Source organism: Oncorhynchus tshawytscha, linkage group LG03 (assembly GCF_018296145.1).
Source record: "Oncorhynchus tshawytscha isolate Ot180627B linkage group LG03, Otsh_v2.0, whole genome shotgun sequence".
In the NCBI taxonomy this organism is placed as follows: Eukaryota; Metazoa; Chordata; class Actinopteri; order Salmoniformes; family Salmonidae; genus Oncorhynchus; species Oncorhynchus tshawytscha.
The window spans coordinates 72,629,554-72,656,449 of NC_056431.1; the positions used below are offsets into that span (position 1 = coordinate 72,629,554).

At 42.3% G+C, this 26,896-nt stretch overlaps 1 protein-coding gene across 3 annotated transcripts in view; it reads right to left on the reverse strand.

The window, feature by feature from the left end:
- Positions 1-26,896, reverse strand: part of LOC112246521 (FERM and PDZ domain-containing protein 4-like) — a 62,844-nt gene that overhangs the window by 15,828 nt on the left and 20,120 nt on the right. For all 3 annotated transcript variants that reach the window (XM_042319977.1, XM_042319978.1, XM_042319979.1), the window contains exons 2-5: positions 18,033-18,146; positions 4,627-4,787; positions 4,199-4,301; positions 1,980-2,025 (exon numbers count right to left, since the gene is read on the reverse strand). In XM_042319977.1, coding sequence (XP_042175911.1) covers positions 1,980-2,025; positions 4,199-4,301; positions 4,627-4,787; positions 18,033-18,146 — 424 coding nt within the window. The remainder of the gene's footprint in view (positions 1-1,979; positions 2,026-4,198; positions 4,302-4,626; positions 4,788-18,032; positions 18,147-26,896) is intronic.

Sequence of the window (26,896 nt, forward strand, 5' to 3'; positions counted from 1 at the left end):
TGTCACCTGATCTCAGTATATATCCACCTGTTCTGAAAGGCCCCAGATTCTGCAATACCACCAAGCAAGCGGTTCAATGAAGACCAAGAAGCTCTCCAAACATGCCAGGGACAAAGTTGTGGAGAAGTACAGATCAAGGTTGGGTTATAAAAAAATATCTGAAACTTTGAACATCACACGGAGCACCATTAAATCCATTATTAATTTTTTTAAAGATTATGGCACCACAACAAACCTGCCAAGAGAGGGCTGTCCACCAAAACTCACAGACCAGGCAAGGAGGGCATTAATCAGATAGGCAGCAAAGACACCAAAGATAACCCTGAAGGATCTGAAAAGCTCCACGGCAGAGTTTGGAGTATCTGTCCATAGGACCACTTTAGTGGCCAGAAAAAAATAAGCACAAATGTTTGTTGTTTGCCTAAAGGCATGTGGGAGACTCCCCAAACATATGGAAGAAGGTACTCTGGTCAGATGAAGGTGCTCTGGTCAACTAAAATTGAGCTTTTTGGCCATCAGGGAAAACACCATGTCTGGCGCAAACCTCCCAACACCCTGATAACAGCATCCCCACAGTGAAGCATGGTGGTGGCAGCATCATGCTGTGGGGATGTTTTTCATCAGCAGGGACTGGGAAACTGGTCAGAATTGAAGGAATAATGGATGGCGCTAAATACAGGGAAATTCTTGAGGGAAACTGTTTCAGTCTTCCAGAGATTTGAGACTGGGACGGAGGTTCACCTTCCAGCAGGACAATGACCCTAAGCATACTGCTAAAGCAACACTTGAGTGGTATCAGGGGAAACATTTAAAGGTATTGGAATGGCCTAGTCAAAGCCCAGACCTCAATCCAAATGAGAATCTGTGGTATGACTTAAAGATTGCTGTACACCAGCGGAACCAATCCAACTTGAAGTAGATGGAGCAGTTTTGCCCTGAAGAATGGGCAGAAATCCCAGTGGCTAGATGTACCACGTTTATAGAGACATAACACAAGAGACTTGCAGCTGTAATTACTGCAAAAGATGGCTCTACAAAGTATTGACTTTGAGGGGGTGAATAGTTATGTACGCTCAAGTTCTGTGTTTTGTCTTATTTCTTGTTTGTTTCAAAATAAAACATATTTTGCATCTTCAAAGTGGTAGACATGTTGTGTAAATCAAATGATACAAACCCCCCAAGCAAGCCACTGTATGATAAGCTCCTTCTCAAGTTGAAGTAGTTTCCAGTATGATAACACTTATCAGGCCATAGAGACAGTCTCCGTACAGGGAAACATAATTAGAAGAATGTACAGTAATGCTCAGATTATATCATTTTCAGAGCTGTTTGTGAAATATTCAATGTAATAAATTTGACAAGTTCTGTGCAGGCTTTCTGGATGTAATTGCTACTTTTGTAATATGTAAACCACTATTGTTTTCTCTACGGTTACTTCTGAAATGTTCTCCCGAAAGCCAGGTTACAACACCATATGATTTCTGCTAGTTTGAACACACAGCACAATAGACAAAATTATATTAAAATCATGGTCTATTTTGGTGATGACAGCACAAATCCATATTCTATAAATCATATCACTGACGTTCGCTATAGCGTTCGTTATAGTGGTTACTGTGGCATTGTATCGGTCACCACATGGTCCTCCTAGTACTAACAACTGTTGACATGGCAGGTTCAGGTTAACTTGGGGTCTCATGCTTGGTTTTGAAGCTACCATGAGAGGACTTGGACCATGTTCAGTATTCAGTGTTTGGACTGCAGTCCCTGTGAATTAACCAGGGGAACACTCAGCAGTATCCTGTCTGTTACAACGCAAGCGCAGACATATGGCCACGTTTCATGTCTGGGATTGTCTCGGATTCACAGAGTCAACAAACCAATCAGTATCGCAGACAAACAGTCTATTGAAATCTTTTCCCCAGGAGGTTGCTCTGAATCTTTTCAATGGAACTTTTGAAGATGGGAGGAAGACTTACTGTGTATGGTAGAACCACTGTCAAAACAATGGATTCTTTGCAGCTCCTAGGAACACAACACAAACAAACCAAAAACATCATTATAGATTGAAAAGGTAAATATGTCCAATTCAGCGGAAGTCGATTAATCCACTCTGAGTCATGCATTGTTTTGCCTACAGTGGGCAGATTATGACTGTTAGAAATAAGCCCACAAAGATGGGTTAATAACAAGATGAGCAATCTGGGTCACACTTTATTTGGATAGTCTGGATAGTCCCATCAGTAGATGCTCTACAGATGGTCATACTATCAACAAACTACACTATACATACAAAAGTATCTGGACACCCCTTCAAATTAGTGGTTTCGGCTATTTCAGCCACACCCGTTGCTGACAGGTGTATAAAATCCCTTTCCTGTTTCAGAAATGGTTTGGGATGAATTGGAACATCGACTGCGAGCCAGGCCTAATCGCCCAACATCAGTGCTCGACCTCACTAATGCTCTAGTAGCTGAATGGAAGCAAGTGCCCGCAGCAATGTTCCAACATCTAGTGGAAAGCCTTCCCAGAAGAGTGGAGGCTGTTATAGCAGCAAAGGGGGGGGGACCAACTCCATACTAATGCCCATGATATTGGAATGAGATGTAATACTAGCTGGTGTCCACATACTTTTGATCATGTAGTGTATCGGGTTGATAACTGCTTGCTAAGGTTACAGTTAGGGTAAGGGTTAAGTTTAGGGGTAAGGGTTACGTTTAGGGTTAGGGTAAGGGTTAAGTTTAGGGTTAGGGTAAGGGTTAAGTTTAGGGTTAGGGGTAAGGGTTAAGTTTAGGGTTAGGGGTAAGGGTTAAGTTCAGGGTTAGGGTTAGGGTTAAGTTTACGATTAGGGTAAGGGTTAAGTTTAGGGTTCGGGTTAGGGTTAAGTATAGGGTTAGGGTTAGGGTTAAGTTTACGATTAGGGTAAGGGTGAAGTTTAGGGTTAGGGTAAGGGTTAAGTTTAGGGTTAGGGTTAAGTTTAGGTTTAGGGTAAGGGTGAAGTTTGGGGTTAGGGTTAGGGTTAAGTTTAGGGTTAGGGTAAGGGTTAAGTTTAGGGTTCGGGTTAAGTTTAGGTTTAGGGTAAGGGTGAAGTTTGGGGTTAGGGTTAAGTTTAGGGTTAGGGTAAGGGTTAAGTTTAGGGTTCGGGTTAAGTTTAGGTTTAGGGTAAGGGTGAAGTTTGGGGTTAGGGTTAGGGTTAAGTTTAGGGTTAGAGTAAGGGTTAAGTTTAGGGTAAGGGTTAAGTTTAGGGTTAGGGTAAGTGTTTAGGGTTACTAGATAGTTTGTTGATATGTAACTGATAGTTTGTAGACAGTCTGTAGAGCATCTAGAGATGGTATCCAAATAAAGTGTTACAACAATCTGTTCTAGCGATGCCTCATGCCTGGCCATTAATCCTGTATCGGTACAGTAGTTTACTGCTGAGAGAGAGCACAACACACTGCAAGGCCAGGGGAGCATTGATGGACTGGACTCCTTAGTCTAATTTTTCACTGCACTAATTTGCTGTACAGACACACTCCACAGTCCACAACATATGTAGGTCATGAGAGGACTGGCCGTTCAGCCACTCACTCACTCACCTACTCACTCACCTACTCACTCACTCACTCACTCACTCACTCACTCACTCACTCACTCACTCACTCACTCACTTACTCACCTACTCACTCACTCACTCACTCACTCACTCACTCACTCACTGGGGCGGCAGGGTAGCCTAGTGGTTAGAGCGTTGGACTAGTAACCGGAAGGTAGCAAGTTCAAACCCCGAGCTATCAAGCTGTGTGTGCTGTCGTTCTGCCCCTGAACAGGCAGTTACCCACTGTTCCTAGGCTGTCATTGAAAATAGGAATTTGTTCTTAACTGACTTGCCTGGTTAAATAAAGGTTAAAAAAATAATAATACCTCACTCACCTGTGCCAAACACATCAATCTAATAAGACGCATGGAAATGATGCTATATGTTTGGACCTGCATGGTGCAGCAGTGGGCTAAATTCTGGCATTAATGCATTCATATTAGACATTTACTGTCTACTGTCCCGGCTAAGGACTCACAAGTGATGAAAATGACTCAGACAGGCAAAGCACACACAGCTTGATATCACAATGTTCCAGGAAAGAACTGGCCTGCAGTACAAACATAAAACATAAATCTAAACTCAGCAGGGTGTGCTATTAGAGACGTTGAGATCCTGTACCTGACGAGGTCGATGACCATCTCCCTGGGGGCGGAGCTGACCAGCTCATCGTTAATCATGATGATCTCGTCTCCGGGGGTCAGTCTGCCCTCAGAGGGACCTCCTACCAAGACACAGGGAACCCCAGTTGTATCAATTACAACTTTTCTAGCTAGTAATTCATCTTTGTTTTCTGAATTCATTGTGCTCTGGCCTTTAGGCTTAAGTTTGGCTAATTTATGAAGTACCCTAATGTGAATGGTCAATTAAAATAACATGAACATGGACTTTCATTGGATGTCATCACCCATTGGTCGCCATCTTTTGTCATCTGGTCACCATTGAATAGTACTAAATCTTACTTCCTGTTGCTAATGGCTATATGTGACATTATTGGTTAGATGTGGTTCATTAATGCTGATTGGTTTACAGGTGGGCTGGTGTGTTACCTGGTGTGACTGACCGAACCACCACTGGTTTTTCACTGCCTGCCACAAAGCCAAAGCCCAGGACTGGATCTCGTTTCATCTCCACCTTACGGGGGGCCGGAGGTACAAACTTGTCCCCGTCCAGACGAACCTCCTCCAAGGAGCTGCTTTGGGACACGTGGCTGGGAGAGGAGAAAGGGGGAAGGACAACCGGTAAGAATAGTATCACTCTGATGAAGATCCACTGACCAAAAGTCAGCTACATTAAAGAAATGTGCATCTAAGTGGAAGTGTCCAGATGCTTTTTCTATGAATCAACTATAGAGTCGAGGATTGAAAAAAAGCTTTCAAAGTTTACCAGTAAACTACCAGAATTGTGGTATCTTTCAAGGATTTTATGTAATCTATCACGAGACGTTTAGTGGCCCTTTTCAGGATGTCAGGTTATCACAGTGGTCTGTAATTATCTCATGTGTGGGTGGCCTTATCACATGTAAAATATATGAAATAATTAAACAAGATTTACAATAATTTAAAAATAAATATTGAATGACAAAGCTGTAAAACGTTATCCTAAATATAATCCATATAATATAATAATTAAAATGAGGTTTTCAGCATTCAAGTATCCTTTAAAATGTTTTTACAAACTTGTATATATTTTACTGTCAATACTAATTTGTTGTCAATGTTTTGGCGTCAAACTGGTCGAAGTTATGAAAAAAGTCAATAGTTGGAGAAGTTGCAGAGGTAATTGAAAATAATTCCATTGTTGATGAGATGCTTTAATAACTCATTAATTATTAAACCACATGGTCTAGCTACTATAAACTTATGGACAATATGGACACAGATAGAATACATTAATACTATATATGAATAAAAAAAAAATTAAGCTATTCAAGTATACTCTTAGAAAATAATATGCTATCTAGAACCTAAAAGGGTTCTTAATTAAATACTGCTGTAACTTTAGCCAGATTATTCTATAAATCTAAAAAAAAATACAGTAGGAGTACAGCATTAAATGTCTCTTCGATATGAACCAGTCTATTAAGATCCTTAAACGTTCAACGCTGAAAAGCAGCATTTAGTCTGAAATTACAAACTACTGCCATGCCTCGATATAGAACACGTGGGCGATGACAATCAAGCTGCCATTTTATCTTCCTGCAGCCAACGCTCACTGCCACTCTTAATAAGAAAATCTCAAACAAAACCCACACACATACTGACACAGAAAATGTACTCCATGCCTTTCAAGATTCAGCATTAAAACAGTATATGGCAGCGTCTTACATGCACGTGATTATTCAGGCACACTGGAAACCCGAAATAGACACTGTGGCCATTAGACAATGAGACAATTGGCCTGTGTGAGGTGGTGCATTATGGGGATGGTTAGTGAAGTGCCAGAGAGGGGTCGGTAAAAGGTCCTGAGGTTCAAATAGAGATTGGGGTCATGTCTAACCTGTGGCACCACTGTGGATGGCCAACCTGTCACTCACTGTTACTCAATCTACCTCAAACCCTGATTTCCCCCTCTCATTCCAACTAGTCAACGTTGAATTGAATTAGTTGATATTCCCTCATCTATGTAAATGCACTGCTATTTAATTGGACTACCATGCTAACTGTGTTGAATACCAGTGGTGTAAAGTACTTAACAAAAAATACTTTAAAGTACAGTTATTAAGTCATTTTGGGGGGTATCTGTCTTTTACTTTACTATTTATATTTTTGAATACTTTTACAACATTCTTTAAGAAAATATTGTACTTTTTACTCAATACATTTACCTTGACACCCAAAAGTACTCGCTACATTTTGAATACTTAGCAGGACAGGAAAATGGTCCAATTCACACACGTTTCAACAGAACATCCCTGGTCATCTGACTGCCTCTGATCTGGTGGACTGCCTCTGATCTGGTGAAACACACAGGCTTCGTTTGTAAATAATGTCTGAATGTTGGAGTGTGCCACTGGCGAAATGGTGCCATCTTATTTGCTTAATATAAGGAATTTGAAATGATTTATACTTTTTGTTTTACTTTTGATAGTTAAGTATATTTTGGACTTTTACTCAGGTATCTTTACTTTTATTCAAGTTTCTTCACTTTTACTCAAGTGTGAAATGTGGGTACTTTTTCCACCACTGTTGAATACGTGCATTTGTAGATCATGTCCAGTGCGCAAATGATAGCAGCCTTTACATTGACAGGTACATTTTTTATACCACGTAAGCAGTTAAGAAAACAGTTTGTGTGCTGTTTTGTAGCTTTGCATCTTTCTGTATTTTCCTCCAGCTTTCCCTTCTCCAATTCCCCTCTCCAGGAGCAGGATTGTAGCATCCAAGGCAGTAGCAGCAGCAGCAGTAGCAGCTCTCTCCATGGTGCCCACTCTGCTGGGTAATTAGGCTCATGGGTTGGCTGAGGAGCCAGTGTGTAATTCACAGTCATTTCTGACACATGTTCCACTCGCCACTGAATACCCACAATTAATCTTTCAAGGCACTGAGCGAGAGCAGGGAGGTTGCAGCTAGGGTCTTTCTCAACGTTTACATGGAGGCCTATGGCAACAGACACTCAGACGTCTTCTGACATTTTAACCACATTGTGAGGCATGTTATATGGTTGTTTCGCTTGCTTTAGGTTACGATTGTAACATATTATATTCGAATTACATTCAAATTCACCAAGGTGCCACTGAGACAAATTGACTTTGAATTTGTAGTGTGAGTTTCAGCACTTCTTCTTCTTCTTCAATGAGGTTTCATGGCGGTTGGCATCCAATAAATGTTGCATTACCGCCACTTATTAGACTGGAGTACAACTAGGCTGAAAAAATAAATAAATAACCAACTACCCTACCATCTAACACTACGCCTATGTAACAGTATAGACTTTACCTCCGTCCCCACGAACCCCGACCTGGGCGCGAACCAGAGACGCTCTGCACATGTCAACAGTCACCCTCGAAGCATCGTTACCCATCGCTCCACAAAAGCCACGGCCCTTGCAGGGCAAGGGGAACCACTACTTCAAGGTCTCAGAGCAAGTGAGGTCACCGATTGAAACGCAACTAGCGCGCACTACCGCTAACTAGCTAGCCATTTCACATCGACTACACTCACCCCCCTTTTGACCTCCTCCTCTTTCCAAAGCAACCAGTGATCTGGCTTACGGCACCAATGTAACAGTATAGACTTTACGTCCGTCCCCTCTCCCCGACCTGGGCGCGAACCAGGGACGCTCTGCACACGTCAACAGTCATCCTCGAAGCATCGTTACCCATCGCTCCACAAAAACCACGGCCCTTGCAGGGCAAAGGGAACCACTACTTCAAGGTCTCAGAGCAAGTGACGTCACCAATTGAAACGCCACTAGCGCGCACCACCGCTAACTAGCTAGCCATTTTCACATCGGCTACACCTACAGTAATTAAATAATAATAATAAAAAAGAACACCACCCTACTCCACTATTTAAATCTATTTAGTCCTACCTCAGGTCAACAACCTGATAGGATGGGACACCACCCTACTCCACTATTTAAATCTATTTAGTCCTACCTCAGGTCAACAACCTGATAGGATGGGACACCACCCTACTCCACTATTTAAATCTATTTAGTCCTACCTCAGGTCAACAACCTGATAGGATGGGACACCACCCTACTCCACTATTTAAATCTATTTAGTCCTACCTCAGGTCAACAACCTGAAGGTCTGGGACACCACCCTACTCCACTATTTAAATCTATTTCGTCCTACCTCAGGTCAACAACCTGATAGGATGGGACACCACCCTACTCCACTTTTTAAATCTATTTAGTCCTACCTCAGGTCAACAACCTGATAGGATGGGACACCACCCTACTCCACTATTTAAATCTATTTAGTCCTACCTCAGGTCAACAACCTGAAGGTCTGGGACACCACCCTACTCCACTATTTAAATCTATTTAGTCCTACCTCAGGTCAACAACCTGATAGGATGGGACACCACCCTACTCCACTATTTAAATCTATTTAGTCCTACCTCAGGTCAACAACCTGATAGGATGGGACACCACCCTACTCCACTATTTAAATCTATTTATTCCTACCTCAGGTCAACAACCTGATAGGATGGGACACCACCCTACTCCACTATTTAAATCTATTTAGTCCTACCTCAGGTCAACAACCTGAAGGTCTGGGACACCACCCTACTCCACTATTCAAATCTATTTCGTCCTACCTCAGGTCAACAACCTGATAGGATGGGACACCACCCTACTCCACTTTTTAAATCTATTTAGTCCTACCTCAGGTCAACAACCTGAAGGTCTGGGACACCACCCTACTCCACTATTTAAATCTATTTAGTCCTACCTCAGGTCAACAACCTGATAGGATGGGACACCACCCTACTCCACTATTTAAATCTATTTAGTCCTACCTCAGGTCAACAACCTGAAGGTCTGGGACACCACCCTACTCCACTATTTAAATCTATTTATGCCTACCTCAGGTCAACAACCTGATAGGATGGGACACCACCCTACTCCACTTTTTAAATCTATTTAGTCCTACCTCAGGTCAACAACCTGAAGGTCTGGGACACCACCACTCAACACACCCTGTAAGTCTTCTGACGTCAAGTCTTGCACACCCAAATAACTTTCTGCAGCCGCCAACCTCATTTTCTGTGACTTATGTTCCATCCCTGCAGTACAGTTGATAACCATTGCTATAAATGCTAAAAATCCAATGTTACTGAAACACATATCACTTGTTGGTTGATATCTCTGTACTGATACAGATCTACTATTCACACCACTCCTCTCGGAATCCATCCCCCTTGACCCATCTTCCTCTACTTTCTTCACTGCTTCAGCATATGACAACTTCTGCACTACACTAACCCTGGAAGCCTCAACCTGCCTCTGTCGCGCGGGACATTTCTGATCCCCAGTCCCATGGGCACAACTACAATTAACACATACGGCTTCTTCCTCCAATTCTACACATTCCTTTGTCTCATGCCCTTCTGCACACTTCTCACACCTAGGAACCTCCCTCCTACACACTGCTGCCACATGCCCATAAGCTTGACACCTGTAACAACGTAATGTACTCGGCACAAAAGCTTATACAGGGTAACTTATATATCCTAACATCACTTTGTTGGGCAAAGACTCAACATCAAAACTCAAAAGAACAGACAATGACTATTCTGTTTCGCCACGCATGCCACCGTGTCTGTGCACCAAACGACAATTATCACAAACACCGGGAATCTTCCCATTCAGTTGGTCAACTTTTACATTTACCGCTATTAATCACTCCTTTCAATGGCACCCTTTTCTTGAAAGCGAAACAATTCACATGTCTTGCCCCCATTTGTTTAACACAAACAAATATCACAAGACCACTTCTGGTTAACCTCACCGATTCCACAGCACCAAACTCAGTTTTCACTCACCCTGAAACCACAAATGAATCAGCCAAAAGGCAAGGGTCTGCTTTTCCAAAAAACGTCACTCCTTTTGCCACAGACTCATCTTTATCCTGACCCCCAGTGCCTTGGGCTCCGAGAACTTCACCACACCAACCATCTCCGATACTTCACCCTCATTCTCTTCTATTTATCCTCATGTCTTCACTTTCTACCGTTCTTCTTTAACAAACCATCTCCCTTTTTTCTGCCATTTTTAACCGACTCAGGCTCACCTTCTTCCACCCGCTTAGACCTTCTCTGTCTCTCTTTTTCCCCTTCATTCCTCCTCCGTATTCCAAGTATAAGTCTCCTTATGATAATTCTGTACTTCTCCTGACATACATCTTGTTCTTGCCTTCCCAAGGGACGCCATTTAACCGTCTGTCACAATCTCCATAGAATCAGCATGAACCCCTCGGGAATGTAGCACTCAACAGTGCATCCCGCTTATAAATCAGCTGCTTCATCTTGATGGTCTGCTTTATCAATAACTACCGCAAAGCTTTTCTATTTCAAACAAGCGCGCTCTTCCAACTACCATCCACCGTCTCGAGTTTCAGCATTGACATGACAACATATAGGCTTGCAGTTGACGTACGACTCCTAATGGTGGCCATGTTGGAAGACCACCGCATGAATTCTTCCAACAACAACAGCCGAGTGGCTACTCCAAACTGCAGTGCCTAAAACGAGTTGATTTATCACCACAGTCATTTTCTGTGGAGTATTTGGCTGCTCTAACAAGGCAGGAAAGACAATGTGAAAAATATGTTTACAGATTCCCCGCAATCCTGAAAACACCATTGGTGATACCAATGAGATAAAACTCAAGAACTGTCAGAAAAGCAAAGAAACCTTTTTGTCCGTCAGGACCTGAACCTGAGCTGCCAGTACAGGGTCTGCTATGATCATTTCATCACTGGAAAGTCAAGTCTGACTGAATTTGAGTTTAGGTTAGCTGTTAAAAACTTCTTTAGGGCCGGGGGCAGTGTTCGTAGATTCGGATGACTGACGTGCCCAAAGTAAACTGCCTGTTATTCAGGCCCAGAAGCTAGAATATGCATATAATTGGTAGCATTGGATAGAAAATACGCTGACGTTTTTAAAACTGTTAAAATAATGTATGTGGGTATAACAGGACTAATATGGCAGGCGAAAATCTGAGGAAAATCATCCAGAATAATTGTTTTGAGGAGACCACCCATTGAAATCCTTGTTTACGCGAGATTCAAAGGAATACCTTCCAGATTGCAGTTCATAGGGCTTCCACTAGATGTCAACAGTCTTAATAAAGGGTTTCAGGCTTGTTTTTTAAAAAAATGCTAGAATTTGTAGTTTTTCAAAGTGGCTCTCATTTGGATTGTAGTCTTGTGGCGCGCGTGGATGAGGGCGCGCACTTTGTTATTTACCTCCGGTAATGAACACAATGTTCTCCGTCTTAATTAAATTGTATAATTTATTTACATATTAGGGTACCTGAGGATTCATTAGAAACGTTGTTTGGAAAAAGTTTATTGGTAGCTTTTGGGATTCCTTTGTATGCATGTTGAACTAGTGGAACGGGTGGATTACTGAATCAAACACGCCAACTAAACTGACTTTTCTGGGATATAAAAAAGGACTTTATTGAACAAACCGACCATTTGATGTGTAGCTGGGACCCTTGGGATTGCAAACAGAGGAAGATCTTCTAAGGTAAGTGATTTATTTTATTGCTATTTCTGACTTTTGTGATGCCTGTGCTGGTTTGGAAAATGTTTTTAATGCTTTTGTGTGTTGGCGCTGTCCTCAGATAAACGCATGGTGTGCTTTCGCCATAAAGCGTTTTTGAAATCTGACAAAGTGGCTGGATTAACAAGAAGTTAAACTTTTAAATGATGTAGGACACTTGTATGTTCATGAATGTTTAATATTACAATTTTGTCATTTGAATTTGGCGCGCTCCAGCATCACCGGATGTTGTCGATTTTGATCCCGATAACGGTATTTGTGCGCTAAGAGGTTTTAAGCTAACCAGGTGCTAACAACATCACTATACACAAAATTATCTAGCTAGATAGCTTTTGGTCTAATTATTAGCATGTGTCGGGTAAGTTTTGGGGAAGCAAATTTTTTTCACCATAAAAATGCATATTTATAACAAAGGATTGCATGCCTCTATCATCGCATCTGTAGATTAATGTAAGCCTACTATTCCTAATGTGATGAGTAGATAATGATTATTTAGGCTATTAATAAATGCATGGTGGCATAGGCTTATAGACTATATCAGAAATGTTTCATTCCTTTATACTGGTAAAATGTTGCAATTGATAAACATTTCATGTAATTCTACTACACGTTATATGATATTAGCAGAATCTTTTTTAATATGATGGTAGCTACTCGACTGACAACACATCAATAAAAATGGCCTTGTCTTGAATGCAACCATGTAATCTAGGGGTCCTAAAGGGGATCCAGCTTTTGTCAAATGAACGTCAAAAGTATTTTTTTTCTCGCATTTTAACTAACCCTAACTCTATTCCTAACCTTAACCACATTTTCCTAACCTGCTGCGTAAATTCTCCTAATCTGCTACGAAATGTCAAATATTTTTTTACAGTCAAAGCAAGGCTAGGTTAGAGTCAAAGCAAGGCTAGGTTAGAGTCAAAGCAAGGCTAGGTTACAGTCGAAGCAAGACTAGGTTAGAGCCAAAGCAAGGCTAGGTTAGAGTCAAAGCAAGGCTAGGTTAGAGTCAAAGCAAGGTTAGAGTCAAAGCAAGGCTAGGTTAGAGTCAAAGCAAGGTTAGAGTCGAAGCAAGGCTAGGTTAGAGTCAAAGCAAGGCTAGGTTAGAGTCAAAGCAAGGCTAGGTTAAAGTCAAAGCAAGGCTAGGTTAGAGTCAAAGCAAGGCTAGGTTAGAGTCAAAGCAAGGCTAGGTTGGAGTCAAAGCAAGGCTAGGTTAGAGCCAAAGCAAGGCTAGGTTAGAGCCAAAGCAAGGTTAGGTTGGAGTCAAAGCAAGGCTAGGTTAGAGTCAAAGCAAGACTAGGTTAGAGTCAAAGCAAGGCTAGGTTAGAGCCAAAGCAAGGCTAGGTTAGAGTCAAAGCAAGGCTAGGTTAGAGTCAAAGCAAGGCTAGGTTAGAGCCAAAGCAAGGCTAGGTTAGAGTCAAAGCAAGGTTAGAGTCAAAGCAAGGCTAGGTTAGAGTCAAAGCAAGACTATAGTAGAGCCAAAGCATGGCTAGGTTAGAGTCAAAGCATGGCTAGGTTAGAGTCAAAGCAAGACTAGGTTAGAGTCAAAGCAAGACTATAGTAGAGTCAAAGCATGGTTGGGTTAGAGTCAAAGCAAGACTATAGTAGAGCCAAAGCATGGCTGGGTTAGAGTCAAAGCAAGACTACAGTAGGTTAGAGCCAAACGAGCCTCAGTGATGTGCCTCGTACAGACAGACTCTCTGCATCCAATACACTCTGTCCTCCTCTGGAGCACTGGTCTTATGTAACCTCTCTGCCGTCACGCCGTTCAAGCTCTCTAGCCCATATGTCAATAGTTCCCCAGACTATTTCCTACTGGGCCTATGTCAATGCAAAGCATCATAATTATAACATGTTTCCCTTATATGGCAGCTACATGTAATCACAAGGGAAATGATGTGTACACCTTTTCTACTGTATTACAGCAGGGTTTTTATATATACTCTATGTATGTATATGAGTACATACTGGATCTAAATTAGAATGCATCATGTTATGCATGAAGAGATGGGGAAGTAAGAATGCCAGGGTGGGTCTGGGAATCTTGTCGATGCAGGCTGTCATATTTATACTGCTTCAACATCACTGCTGGGAGAGGAGAGCAGAAGAAAATACATCCTCCTACAGAAACATCATAAGAGATGAAGAAGCAGCCCTCACTTGTTACACTGTGCTTTGTAGTCCCAACACAGTACACTACACAACAGTACACTACATTACAGTACAATACACTACACTACATTACACTACAGCACAGTACATTACACTACACAACAGTACACAACAGTCCAGTACACTACATTACAATACACTACAGTACACGATGGTAAAGAACAGTACACTACACTACAGTACACTAAAGTGCACTACAATACACTACAGTACAGTACTCTACACTACAGTGCACTCAAGTACACTACAATACAATACACTGCAGTACACTACAGTACAGAACAGTACAGAACGGTACACTACATTACAAAAACGTACATTGCAGTACAGTACACAACAGTACACTGCAGTATAGTACAGTACACAACAGTACACTGCAGTATAGTACAGTACACAACAGTACACTGCAGTATAGTACAGTACACAACAGTACACTGCAGTATAGTACAGTACACAACAGTACACTGCAGTATAGTACAGTACACAACAGTACACTGCAGTATAGTACAGTACACAACAGTACACTGCAGTACAGTACAGTACACAACAGTACACTGCAGTATAGTACAGTACACAACAGTACACTGCAGTATAGTACAGTACACAACAGTACACTGCAGTATAGTACAGTACACAACAGTACACTGCAGTATAGTACAGTACACAACAGTACACTGCAGTATAGTACAGTACATAACAGTACACTGCAGTATAGTACAGTACACAACAGTACACTGCAGTATAGTACAGTACACAACAGTACACTGCAGTATAGTACAGTACACAACAGTACACTGCAGTATAGTACAGTACACAACAGTACACTGCAGTACAGTACAGTACACAACAGTACACTGCAGTATAGTACAGTACACAACAGTACACTATAGTACACTATGGTAAAGAACAGTACACTACACTACACTACAGTAGAGTACACTAAAGTACACGGCAGTACACGACAGTACACTACAGTACACTACAGTACAGAAAGGTACACTGCATTACAAAATGGTACACCTTAGTACACTGCAGTATAGTACGGTACACTATGGTAAAGAACAGTACACTACAGTACAGTACACTACACTATAGTACACTACACCACAGTACACCACATAACAGTACACTACAGTACACTACACCACAGTACACTACAGTATAGTACAGTACACTACAGAACAGTAAACTAGTACACTACAGAACAGTAAACTAGTAGACTACAGAACAGTACACTAGTACACTACAGTACACTACAGAACAGTATACTAGTACACTACCATACATTACACTACAGTACATTACACCACAGTACACTACAGTATAGTACAGTACACTATAAAACACTACAGAACAGTACACTACACTACACTACAGAACACTACAGTACAGTACAGTACACTACACTACAATACACAACAGTACAGAACAGTACAGAACGGTATACTACATTACAAAAGGGAACCCTACAGTACACGACACTACAGTACACGACACTACAGTACACGACAGTACGCTAAAGTACAGCACAGTACATTACACCACACTTATCTACTATACAGAAGAGTACACTACACGCATGTACAGAACAGTACATTACACTACACTACCCTACTCTACAGACAGTACACTACAGGACACTACAGTATAGTACAGTACTCTGCAGTACAGTACTCTACAGTACAGCACTCTACAGTACATGACACTACAGTGAAACCACAGTAAGAAAGAGAGATTTTACCTGTAGTCCTCCTCAGAAATCCTGAACTGGCAAAAGATTGATGATGCTGATAACACTGTTCCATGGTATCTCCACAGCTACGTCACCCTGGCATCTCCAAAGCTACTACACCCTGGCATCTCCACAGCTACTACACCCTGGCATCTCCACAGCTACTACACCCTGGCATCTCCACAGCTACGTTACCCTGGCATCTCCACAGCTACGTTACCCTGGCATCTCCACAGCTACGTTACCCTAGCATCTCCACAGCTACTACACCCTGGCATCTCCACAGCTACTACACCCTGGCATCTCCACAGCTACTACACCCTAGCATCTCCACAGCTACGTTACCCTGGCATCTCCACAGCTACTACACCCTGGCATCTCCACAGCTACTACACCCTGGCATCTCCACAGCTACTACACCCTGGCATCTCTACAGCTACGTTACCCTGGCATCTCCACAGCTACGTTACCCTGGCATCTCCACAGCTACGTCACCCTGGCATCTCCACAGCTACTACACCCTGGCATCTCCACATCTACTACACCATGGCATCTCCACAGCTACTACACCATGGCATCTCCACAGCTACTACACCCTGGCATCTCCACAGCTACTACACCCTGGCATCTCCACAGCTACGTCACCCTGGCATCTCCACAGCTACGTCACCCTGGCATCTCCACAGCTACTACACCCTGGCATCTCCACAGCTACTACACCTTGGCATCTCCACAGCTACTACACTCTGGCATCTCCACAGCTACGTCACCCTGGCATCTCCACAGCTACGTCACCCTGGCATCTCCACAGCTACTACACCCTGGCATCTCCACAGCTACTACACCCTGGCATCTCCACAGCTACGTTACCCTGGCATCTCCACAGCTACGTTACCCTGGCATCTCCACAGCTACTACACCTTGGCATCTCCACAGCTACTACACCATGGCATCTCCACAGCTACGTTACCCTGGCATCTCCACAGCTACTACACCCTGGCATCTCCACAGCTACATTACCATGGCATCTCCACAGCTGCATCACCCTGGCATCTCCACAGCTACTACACCCTGGCATCTCCACAGCTACATTACCATGGCATCTCCACAGCTGCATCACATTGGCATCTCCGCAGCTACATTACCATGGCATCTCCACAGCTACTACACCCTGGCATCTCCACATCTACTACACCATGGCATCTCCACAGCTACTACACCATAGTATCTCCACAGCTACGTCACCCTGGCATCTCCACAGCTACGTCACCCTGGCATCTCCACAGCTACTACACCCTGGCATCTCCACATCTACTACACCATGGCATCTCCACAGCTACTACACCATGGCATCTCCACAGCTACTACACCATGGCATCTCCACAGCTACGTCACCCTGGCATCTCCACAGCTACCTGCAGTCTCATAGAGATCTAAATAAGTCCCTTTGCGGATGAATTCTTCAGGAGCCGGAAAACAATTAGGCTTTACTTCTCTGCTCCGAAGAGCAAGCTACAGTGAGGAGGCTGGAGCGTGTCTGTGAGTGTGTGTTTGTCTGTGAGTGTGTGTGTGAGAGAGTGTGTACGGGCAAGGCAGGTGTCTGTGTGTGTATGTGTGCTTGTGTGTGAGAGAGAGAGTGTGGGCTGGCAGGGCATGTGTCTGTGTGTGTGGGTGTGTGAGTGGGTGTGTGAGAGAGTGTGTGCTGGCAGGCCATGTGTCTGTGTGTGTGAGATACAGTGTGTGCGGGAAGGGCAGGGCATGTGTCTGTGCGCAGAAAAAGAAGGAAATGGAGAATCAGTATTCTGAAGGATGGATGGGGAGAGAGAGAGAGAGTGGAGGCACTAGCAATGACGTGGCTAGAATAATCACAGGTTACCAAAGCCTCCAAAACATCTGGGACTGAGAGAGAGAGCCTCTCTCCTTTTTCCCTCTCCTATTCTCTCATCTTTTCTCTTCTTTTCCTCTCTTCTCTTCTTTTCCTCTCATCTCCTCTTTTCCTCTCCTATTCTCTTCTCCTCTTTTCCTCTCCTATTCTCTTCTCCTCTCTTTTCTACTCCTCTTTTCCTCTCCTCTCCTCTTTTCCTCTCCTCTCCTCTCCTCCTCCCCTCTACTCTTTTTCTCATCTCCTCTTCTCCTCTCCTCTTTTTTCTTCTCCTCTTCTACTTTCCTCTCCTATTCTCTCCTCTTTTCCTCTCCTCTTTTCCTCTCCTCTGCTATTTTCTTCTCCTATTTTCCTCTTCTCTTTTCTTCTCCTCTCCTATTTTCCTCTCCTCTCCACTTGTCTCCTCCCCTCCCCTCTCAGCTCACTTACTTGATGTAGAAGTCTCTCCCGTCTCTATTGGTGGCCATGTCCCATCCATTGGGGGGTCCATGTGCAGTGCTGCAGGTGCCAGGCGGCAGCCAGCCTGATGACTTGGTCCTATGGCTGTAGAGGAGGAGAAGAGGAGGTCAGCCATATCAGACTTACAGTAGTGTCATCGCCTTGCTCCTCCCAAATTTAGTAACAATGGAGGGCTCTGTATAGCTCTGCTTTGACATGATCGGTTGACGGTAGGTAGGTGTGGGAGTTCAATATATAAACACAAACGTATTTCCTTGACAACAGCTCTGCTCTGTTCCGCAAAGCGCAAGTATGAAGGCCTTGACTTCTATGGAGGCCACATCGCAGTAAATGCTGTACAGCCACATGCAGAGGCTTTTAGAGTAATGACAAATTCCTATACACCGAGTTGTTTTATTTTTTATTTTACCTTTATTTTACTAGGCAAGTCAGTTAAGAACAAATTCTTATTTTCAATGATGGCCTAGGAACAGTGGGTTAACTGCCTGTTCAGGGGCAGAACGACAGATTTGTACCTTGTCAGCTCGGGGATTTGAACTTGCAACCTTTCGGTTACTGGTCCAACGCTCTAACCACTAGGCTATATTCACATAATAATAAAGAATTGCCCTCGACTTCGCTCACAAATTGGGAAAACATTATTTCCAATTGACCCCTAATTGTAAAAGAGACAACTTTGTTGTCTATTTTTGTTATACAGAAATCACAAAACATGCCGAAAAGATTCTGGTCTATTCAATGTACCAGGTGAAAATACCCAACCTACGTTTTACAATGCTCCCACGTAGGGAAATAGAGTCTGCGAGAAGAGCCCTGTGGCTTCAGGCTATTTGGCTGGGAGAGTGGGAAATCTGGGGACCCAGTGTCCAAATAGGCTACACATACGTCGCTAATTGTGTGGAAAACATTTCATCACAGGTGAGAAATGTAACTTGTTTAGTATAGTCTGTTTGTAACTACTTGTAGCTTTAGAGTTTGTTTGTTTGTGTTGTTGGTCTTGGCTAGCTTATTGTTATGGTCGGTAGCTAGCTAGCACTCACATGGCTGCAAGCAGTCATGAAAAAGGGCGTGAGGGAAGCCCTACATTACGTTGTTCTTAAGTTACGTTTCCATTAATCTTTAGACATGTTATACTTTTCTTAAATGTAGGTTTATAATTGCAGTCAACAAGAAAATTGCGTTTGAAAAGGGTGACGTTTTTGCTGTGAGCCAATGGAGTAACCACAGCTTGCTTTCCCACAGTCGGGCTGGGCCTCGAAGTTGTTTCTAATAGCGACTGGAAGTGTAGGCTGCATATGAAATGGTACCCTATTCCCCATACGCTCTTAGACAAAAAGGGTTCCAAAAGGGTTATTCAGCTGTCCCCATAGGGCCCTGTCTGGTTTAATGTACAACCCTCTGTTGAAAGGGTTCCACCCTTGAACCAAAATGGGTAGTTCCCTTCTAGATTCATTATAGCACCTTTTTTCCCCCAATAGTGTATAGTGCACAAATGGACAGAAAATTCAAATTTGTGCAGATTGATAAACTGCATTACAACAGCACATAGTAGGTCTATTCTTTATATATATTGAACAACAATATAAATGCAACATGCAACCATTTTTTAAAGATTTTACTGAGTTACATATAAGGGAATCAGTCAATTGAAATAAATGAGTCCCTAATCTATGGGTTTCACATGACTGGGCAGGGGCGCAGCCTGGGAGGGCATAGGTCCACCCACTGGGGAACCAGGCCCAGCAAATCAGAATGAGTTTTTCCCCACAAACGGTTTTATTACGGACAGAAATACTCCTCAGTTTCATCAGCTGTTCAGGTGGCTGGTCTCAGATGATGCCGCAGGTGAAGAAGCCGGATGTGGAGGTCCTGGGCTGGCGTGGTTACACTTGGTCTGTGATTGTGAGGCTGGGTAGACATACTGCCAAATTCTCTAAAACAATGTTGGAGGTGGCTTATGGTAGAGAAATGAATATTACATTCTCTGGCAACAGCTCTGGTGGACATTACTGCAGTCAGCATACCAATTGCAAGCTCCTTCAAAACTTGAGACAATTGTGGAATTGTGTTGTGACAAAACTGCACATTTTAGAGTGGTATTTTTATTGTCCCCAGCACAAGGTGCACCTGTGTAAAAAAATCATGCTGTTTAATCAGTTACTTGATATGTGTAAGATGCCTCACTAGGATGAGGTGGATGCAAGAGTCAGGAGCAGGAGAGCACTGCGGTCCAAATAGAACATATTTATTTGGAAGTCCCAAAACACAACAAAACTGGTCGGGAAACAAACCCAACGAAGGCGCCCAACAAAACAGGAATTCGAAGTGACAACAGGAGGAAAAACAATCTACTCCAAAATAAATCACAACGGCTCAAACGACCGTGAGAATAGCCTGTGGCGCAATCTAGCACACGCACCAAACAAACACAGAAACAATCCCGCACAAAATACCAGCAGGCAACGAGGTTAATAAACCCACAGAAATTAACTCAATAGAACGCAGGTGTAAGAAACAGACAGAACCAAACAAAAAAGAAAAATGGATCGGTGGTAGCTAGTAGGCCGGCGACGACGACCGCCGAGCGCCACCCGAGCAGGAAGGGGAGCCACCCTCGGTGGAAGTTGTGACAATATTCCACACCTGACAGGTGGATAGATTATTTTGGCAAAGGAGAAATGCTCACTGAAAGGGATGTAAACAAATTTGTGCACAACATTTGAGAGAAATAACCTTTTTGTGCGTATGGAACATTTCTGGGATCTTTTATTTCAGCTCATGAAACATGGGACCAACACTTTACATGTTGGGTTTATATTTTTGTTCAGTATACAATCCTAGTAGTCTGTCAAATTAAATCTTATCACATCTAACTCCATTTTACACGGCATGAGTCATCACGGCATAGTCTGAGGCAGTCCATCTAGGGTGACTACATGTCCCAGTAGGGCTGGCATATGGCCAAAATCTCAAATCACGATATAGGTCATTTCATATCCCGATAACTATACATATCACGATATAGGTCATTTCATATCCCGATAACGATACATATCACGGTATAGCACATTTTCTGTAAATTCAATTGATAAATAGTTCACATAAAATGATGTAAAGACCTATTTGTTATTACATGTTGAATTATACTCAACAAATAAAAAAGGTACATACTCATATTTGATTATTTATTTTATTTAGAACCTGTGCAAATGTTCAATTAAGCATGTAACAAAAAATTAAATATGAATGTGTAAAATCTAAAAAGGTAAATAGAAAACACTTCAACTATAGTTGCAAAAAAAGCCAAAAAAAAAATATATATATATATATATATTATGTTGGGGGGCTTGCCTGTTTTGCATCTTATTTTGGCATTAATACGTGTCACATCAATTTGCGTTTGGTACCTTGGGTCGAGTGTTAGCACCAACTCACGAAACCCCCGTTTCTGGACCGTGTAAATTGGGGCCATGTCTTTGCAGATGTAAGTTGTAACGGCAGCTGTTATCTCTTCCATCTTCATGGTTCTGTGCCATATGGAGTGTCGCGGGCAAAAGCCTCTTTCAACGTCTGAGTCTGAGTTTGTTTTGAGCACTCGACTACTTTTTGGGGTCTCATCCGTAGACTCTCTCCGTACTGTTTCACATGATTCTTGCGTAGGTGGTAAAAGAGGTTAGTGGTGTTTGAGCCTGTTGTCGGGCCCGGCCTGTGGCATATTTGGCAGGGGGGGGGCGGTTTTCTGGTCCGTGTCAGACTTTTCATTCCCAAGCCATGTCCCGTCTTTTAGGTACGGTCTCCGTGTGTCACGTCCACTCCCTTCCATGTTTGTTAGTGTTGCTCTTTTCCTTCCACATGTGAACGCAACCAAACAATGATGTCCTGCATTTTAGCAACAAATTAAAACACCAGTAATTTAAAAAAAAAGGTTGATTTGTTCCATATTTCACTCAGACATTCCCACGTCTGTTTTGCAGTCACGTTGCGCTTATGACAACAGGCCTGTAATTTTCATCATAGGTACAACTATGACAGCAAAATTAGGATCCAGAAAATCGCATTGTAGGATTTTTTATGAATTTATTTGCAAATGATGGTAGAAAATAAGTATTTGGTCAATAACAAAAGTTTATCTCAATACTTTGTTATATACCCTTTGTTGGCAATGACAAAGGTAAAATGTTTTCTGTAGGTCTTCACAAGGTTTTCACACACTGTTGCTGTTATTTTGGCCCATTCCTCTATGCAGATCTCCTCTAGAGCAGTGATGTTTTGGGGCTGTTGCTGGGCAACACGGACTTTCAACTCCCTCCAAAGATTTTCTATGGGGTTGAGATCTGGAGACTGGCTAGGCCACTCCAGGACCTTGATATGCTTCTTACGAAGCCACTACTTCGTTGCCCGGGCGGTGTGTTTGGGATCATTGTCATGCTGAAAGACCCAGCCACGTTTCATCTTCAATGCCCTTGCTGATGGAAGGAGGTTTTCACTCAAAATCTCACGATACATGGCCCCATTCATTCTTTCCTTTACACGGATCAGTCGACCTGGTCACTTTGCAGAAAAACAGCCCCAAAGCATGATGTTTCCACCCCCATGCTTCACAGTAGGTATGGTGTTCTTTGGATGCAACTCAGCATTCTTTGTCCTCCAAACACGACATGTTGAGTTTTTACCAAAAAGTTCCATTTTGGTTTCATCTGACCCTATGACATTCTCCCAATCTTCTTCTGGATCATCCAAATGCTCTCTAGCAAACTTCAGACGGGCCTGGACATGTACTGGCTTAAGCAGGGGGACACGTCTGGCACTGCAGGATTTGAATCCCTGGCGGCGTAGTGTGTCACTGATGGTAGGCTTTGTTACTTTGGTCCCAGCTCTCTGCTGGTCATTCACTAGGTCCCCCCGTGTGGTTCTGGGATTTTTGCTCACCGTTCTTGTGATCATTTTGACCCCACAGGGGGAGATCTTGCGTGGAGCCCCAGATCGAGGGAGATTATCAGTGGTCTTGTATGTCTTCCATTTCCTAATAATTGCTCCCACAGTTGATTTCTTCAAACCAAGCTGCTTACCTATTGCAGATTCAGTCTTCCCAGCCTGGTGCAGGTCTACAATTTTGTTTCTGATGTCCTTTGACAGCTCTTTGGTCTTGGCCATAGTGGAGTTTGGAGTGTGACTGTTTGAGGTTGTGGACACGTGTCTTTTATACTGATAACAAGTTCAAACAGGTGCCATTAATACAGGTAACGAGTGGAGGACAGAGGAGCCTCTTAAAGAAGAAGTTACAGGTCTGTGAGAGCCAGAAATCTTGCTTGTTTGTAGGTGACCAAATACTTATTTTCCACCATAATTTGCAAATAAATTCATTACAAATCCTACAATGTGATTTTCTGAATTTTGTTTTCTCATTTTGTCTGTCATAGTTTAAGTGTACCTATGATGAAAATTACAGGCCTCTCTCATCTTTTTAAGTGGGAGAATTTGCACAATTGGTGGCTGACTAAATACTTTTTTGCCCCACTGTATATATTTTTTTATGATATTTAATGCTGAAACCCTCATATTAAACACCAATAGTATTCACTAAATTGACGGTTTATATTTAGGAGAATGTTTTACAGATTTGTTATTCTATTTTAAAACCATCTTCAATTATTTCATCTATTTGACATGTCATCAGACAGAAAGCCTAATAATAATATAATTAATAAAAAGATAATTACAGACACCTGTGATAATCTGAAGAGCCCAAAAGGACCACTATATATCTTGTGATAGATTACATAAATGATCAAATCCTTGAAATATAAACAATTCTGGTAGTTTACCGGTAAACTTAGAATGTTTCCTATAAAATACCCTCACTATGCAACCCTAATCCCAACTCATAACAAGTGGATGTCTAGTTTGAATGTCATGAACAATGTTCCTTAACCAGTGTTCAGTCACTGAATGTGAATCACATTAATAATGTAATTCGAGACACATAAAAAACATCTCACTCTTGTGCTGTCAGAGGCATGAAATTGGTTTTATTTTGACATTTCAGGAGATTTATTAGAGAACAGGGAGCCCTAAGGAATTATGTGATAAGGGCAATGGCAGGAATAGTTTATCAGGGAGCAAACAGAAACCCATGTCTTAATTGCCACTTTTTTGGAAATAATGAATAGAAGTACTGAATGAGCCAAGAAGAAACTGTCTTTCCTGTAGAATCTGTCCTGTATTTTGTCTACCAACTGAAGATTATGAAAACCCAACAGTCCAAAACGAAATAGCAAAGTCACCAAACACTCTAATCCTCACCTTGCCACGACACTTAACTCAAGTCATTAAACAAAACACTTCATGTGTCTTAATTGTTCAAGTAAAACTCTCCTCTTGTGTCACATCTAACAGGGTGATGGGAACTCAGAACAGTCCCAGTCGGTATGCACGTAATAATAAGGAGTATATTCTCTCTATTTTTGTTAAGAATTCCTCATGCAGAGTCTCAATTTGGTGTTTGTCCCATTTTGTGAATTCTTGGTTGGTGAGCGGACCCTAGACATGACTCTTTCTATCTTTTGGTCTCTCTCTCTCTCTGTCTCCCTCCCTCCCTCCCTTTCTTTCTGTGTGTCTCTCCATATTTGAACAATGATGTGTGATGATATGAACACTGTGGCAGTAAGTTATGTCACATCAAAGGCATCTCTGCTGTTTAACAGGCCTCTCTTCACATTCATTATTCAAAGACTTTCTTCCTTTCACTCTTTGTTTCTCCCCAGTTACCAACCCGGCTTAATGTCAGTGTGTTTTGTGTATTAAATTATAGGGGCGTCTATTGGAAATAACATCTGTAGCCTACTCTGTAACCTATAGAACAGCATAGCAGTAGGATAGGCTGGGCTCCAAACAGGGCCATGCAATCTGATTTCCTCCAGTAAAACGGTGTGTTTGAGAGGTATTAGCGTTTCCACATCCTATGGATTTATTGGAGCCACAGTGCATTAACAGAACGCAGCAGGTTCCCCTGGCTGTGTATTCAGGCCATATTTTCAACACAGCTTAGTTAATATGTATGGGACTGCATCCGACCAGAGGTCAAATCAAATCAGTATCAAATCAAACAAGTGACATGCTTACTTACAAGCCCTTAACCAACAGTGCAGTTCAAGAAGAGTTAAGAAAATATTGACCAAATAAACTAAAGTACAAAATTATAAAAGTAACACAATAACATAACAATAACGAGGCTATATAGAGGGGGTACTGGTACCGAGTCAGTGTGCTGGGGTACAGGTTAGAGGTCATTTGTACATGTAATTGCATTATCTTTTTCGATATTTGTTGTTTGTTAGAATTGTATCGCATACATAGTAAATACTGTACATTCTTCCTCAGCAGTGAGTATTTTGTGGTATGCCTATCCTATCCTATCCTATCCTATCCTATCCTATCCTATCCTATCCTATCCTATCCTATCCTATCCTATCCTATTTTTTTACTATACAACATGAATTAAGGGTATTTAGAGGACTATATACAGTAGGTAGAGAACATTGAACAAGTCTATGTCAAAAAACGATTTCTGACAAAAATGCAGATAGAGGCTCTCCGATGGCAGCAATGGCAATCCTCCGGAAGCCTTTGCTATTTATAAATGGAGCGTGATTCTACTCACAGATTCAAAAGATATGCCTTCAAAATACCATTCTGAATGGAAGGAAAGCTGTATAAAATCCTCTCTCAGCCTATTGCAGACAGTCTGAGCACTGATGGAGGGATGGTGGGTCCCTGGTGTAACTCGGGAAGTTGTTGTTGCCATCCTGCACCTGTCCCGCAGGTGTGATGTTCGGATGTACCGATCCTGCGCAGGTGTTGTTACACGTGGTCTGCCACTGCGAGGACGAGCAGCTTTCCGTCCTGTCTCCCTGTAGCGCTGTCTTAGGTGTCTCACAGTACAGACATTGCAATTTATTGCCCCGGCCACATCTGCAGTCCTCGTGCCTTAGGCATGCTGCAGGGGCCCTGGGCATCTTTCTTATGGTGTTTTTCAGAGTACGTAGAAAGGCCTCTTTAGTGTCCTACGTTTTTATAACTGTGACCTTAATTGCCTAACGTCTGTAAGCTGTTAGTGTCTTAACGACCCTTCCTTAGGTGCATGTTCATGAATTGTTTATGGTTCATTGAACAAGCATGGGAAACAGTGTTTAAACCCTTTACAATGAAGATCTGTGAAGTTATTTGGATTTTTACGAATTATCTTTGAAAGACAGGGTCCTGCGTTTTTAAGATAACTATCTAAGATGTGCCAAAAACATTTTCTCCAGCTCAAGGCCGAAGCTAGGAATTTGGTTAGCTAATTTTCTAGCTAAATATCTGGGCATTTGGATAGGAAAGGATTTAACATTTCAAAAATGTAACGATGAGCCAGTTTAAAAGTGAAGATTTAAAGAGGGCAGATTGTACAGTCAACTTCCCTGCCAGTTCTTGACTACAGTGACACCATTTACCTGAATTCACCATTAAAAAGTCTTAAATCTTTAGAACACATCAAAGTGTATTTATATTTGTATGTGTTTGTCACGTGCGCAGAATACAACAGGTGTAGTAGACCTTGTCAGTGAAATGCTTACTTACAAGCCCTTAACCAACAGTGCAATTTTTACGTAAAAAATAAGTATTATGTAAACAATAAATAATTAAAGAAATTTAAAAAAAACAGTAAAATAACAGTAGTGAGGCTATATACAGGTGGTACCTGTCCAGAGTCAATGTGCGGGGGCACCAGTTAGTCGGTCTAATTGAGGTAATATGTATGTACATGTAGGTAGAGTTAAAGTGACTATGCATAG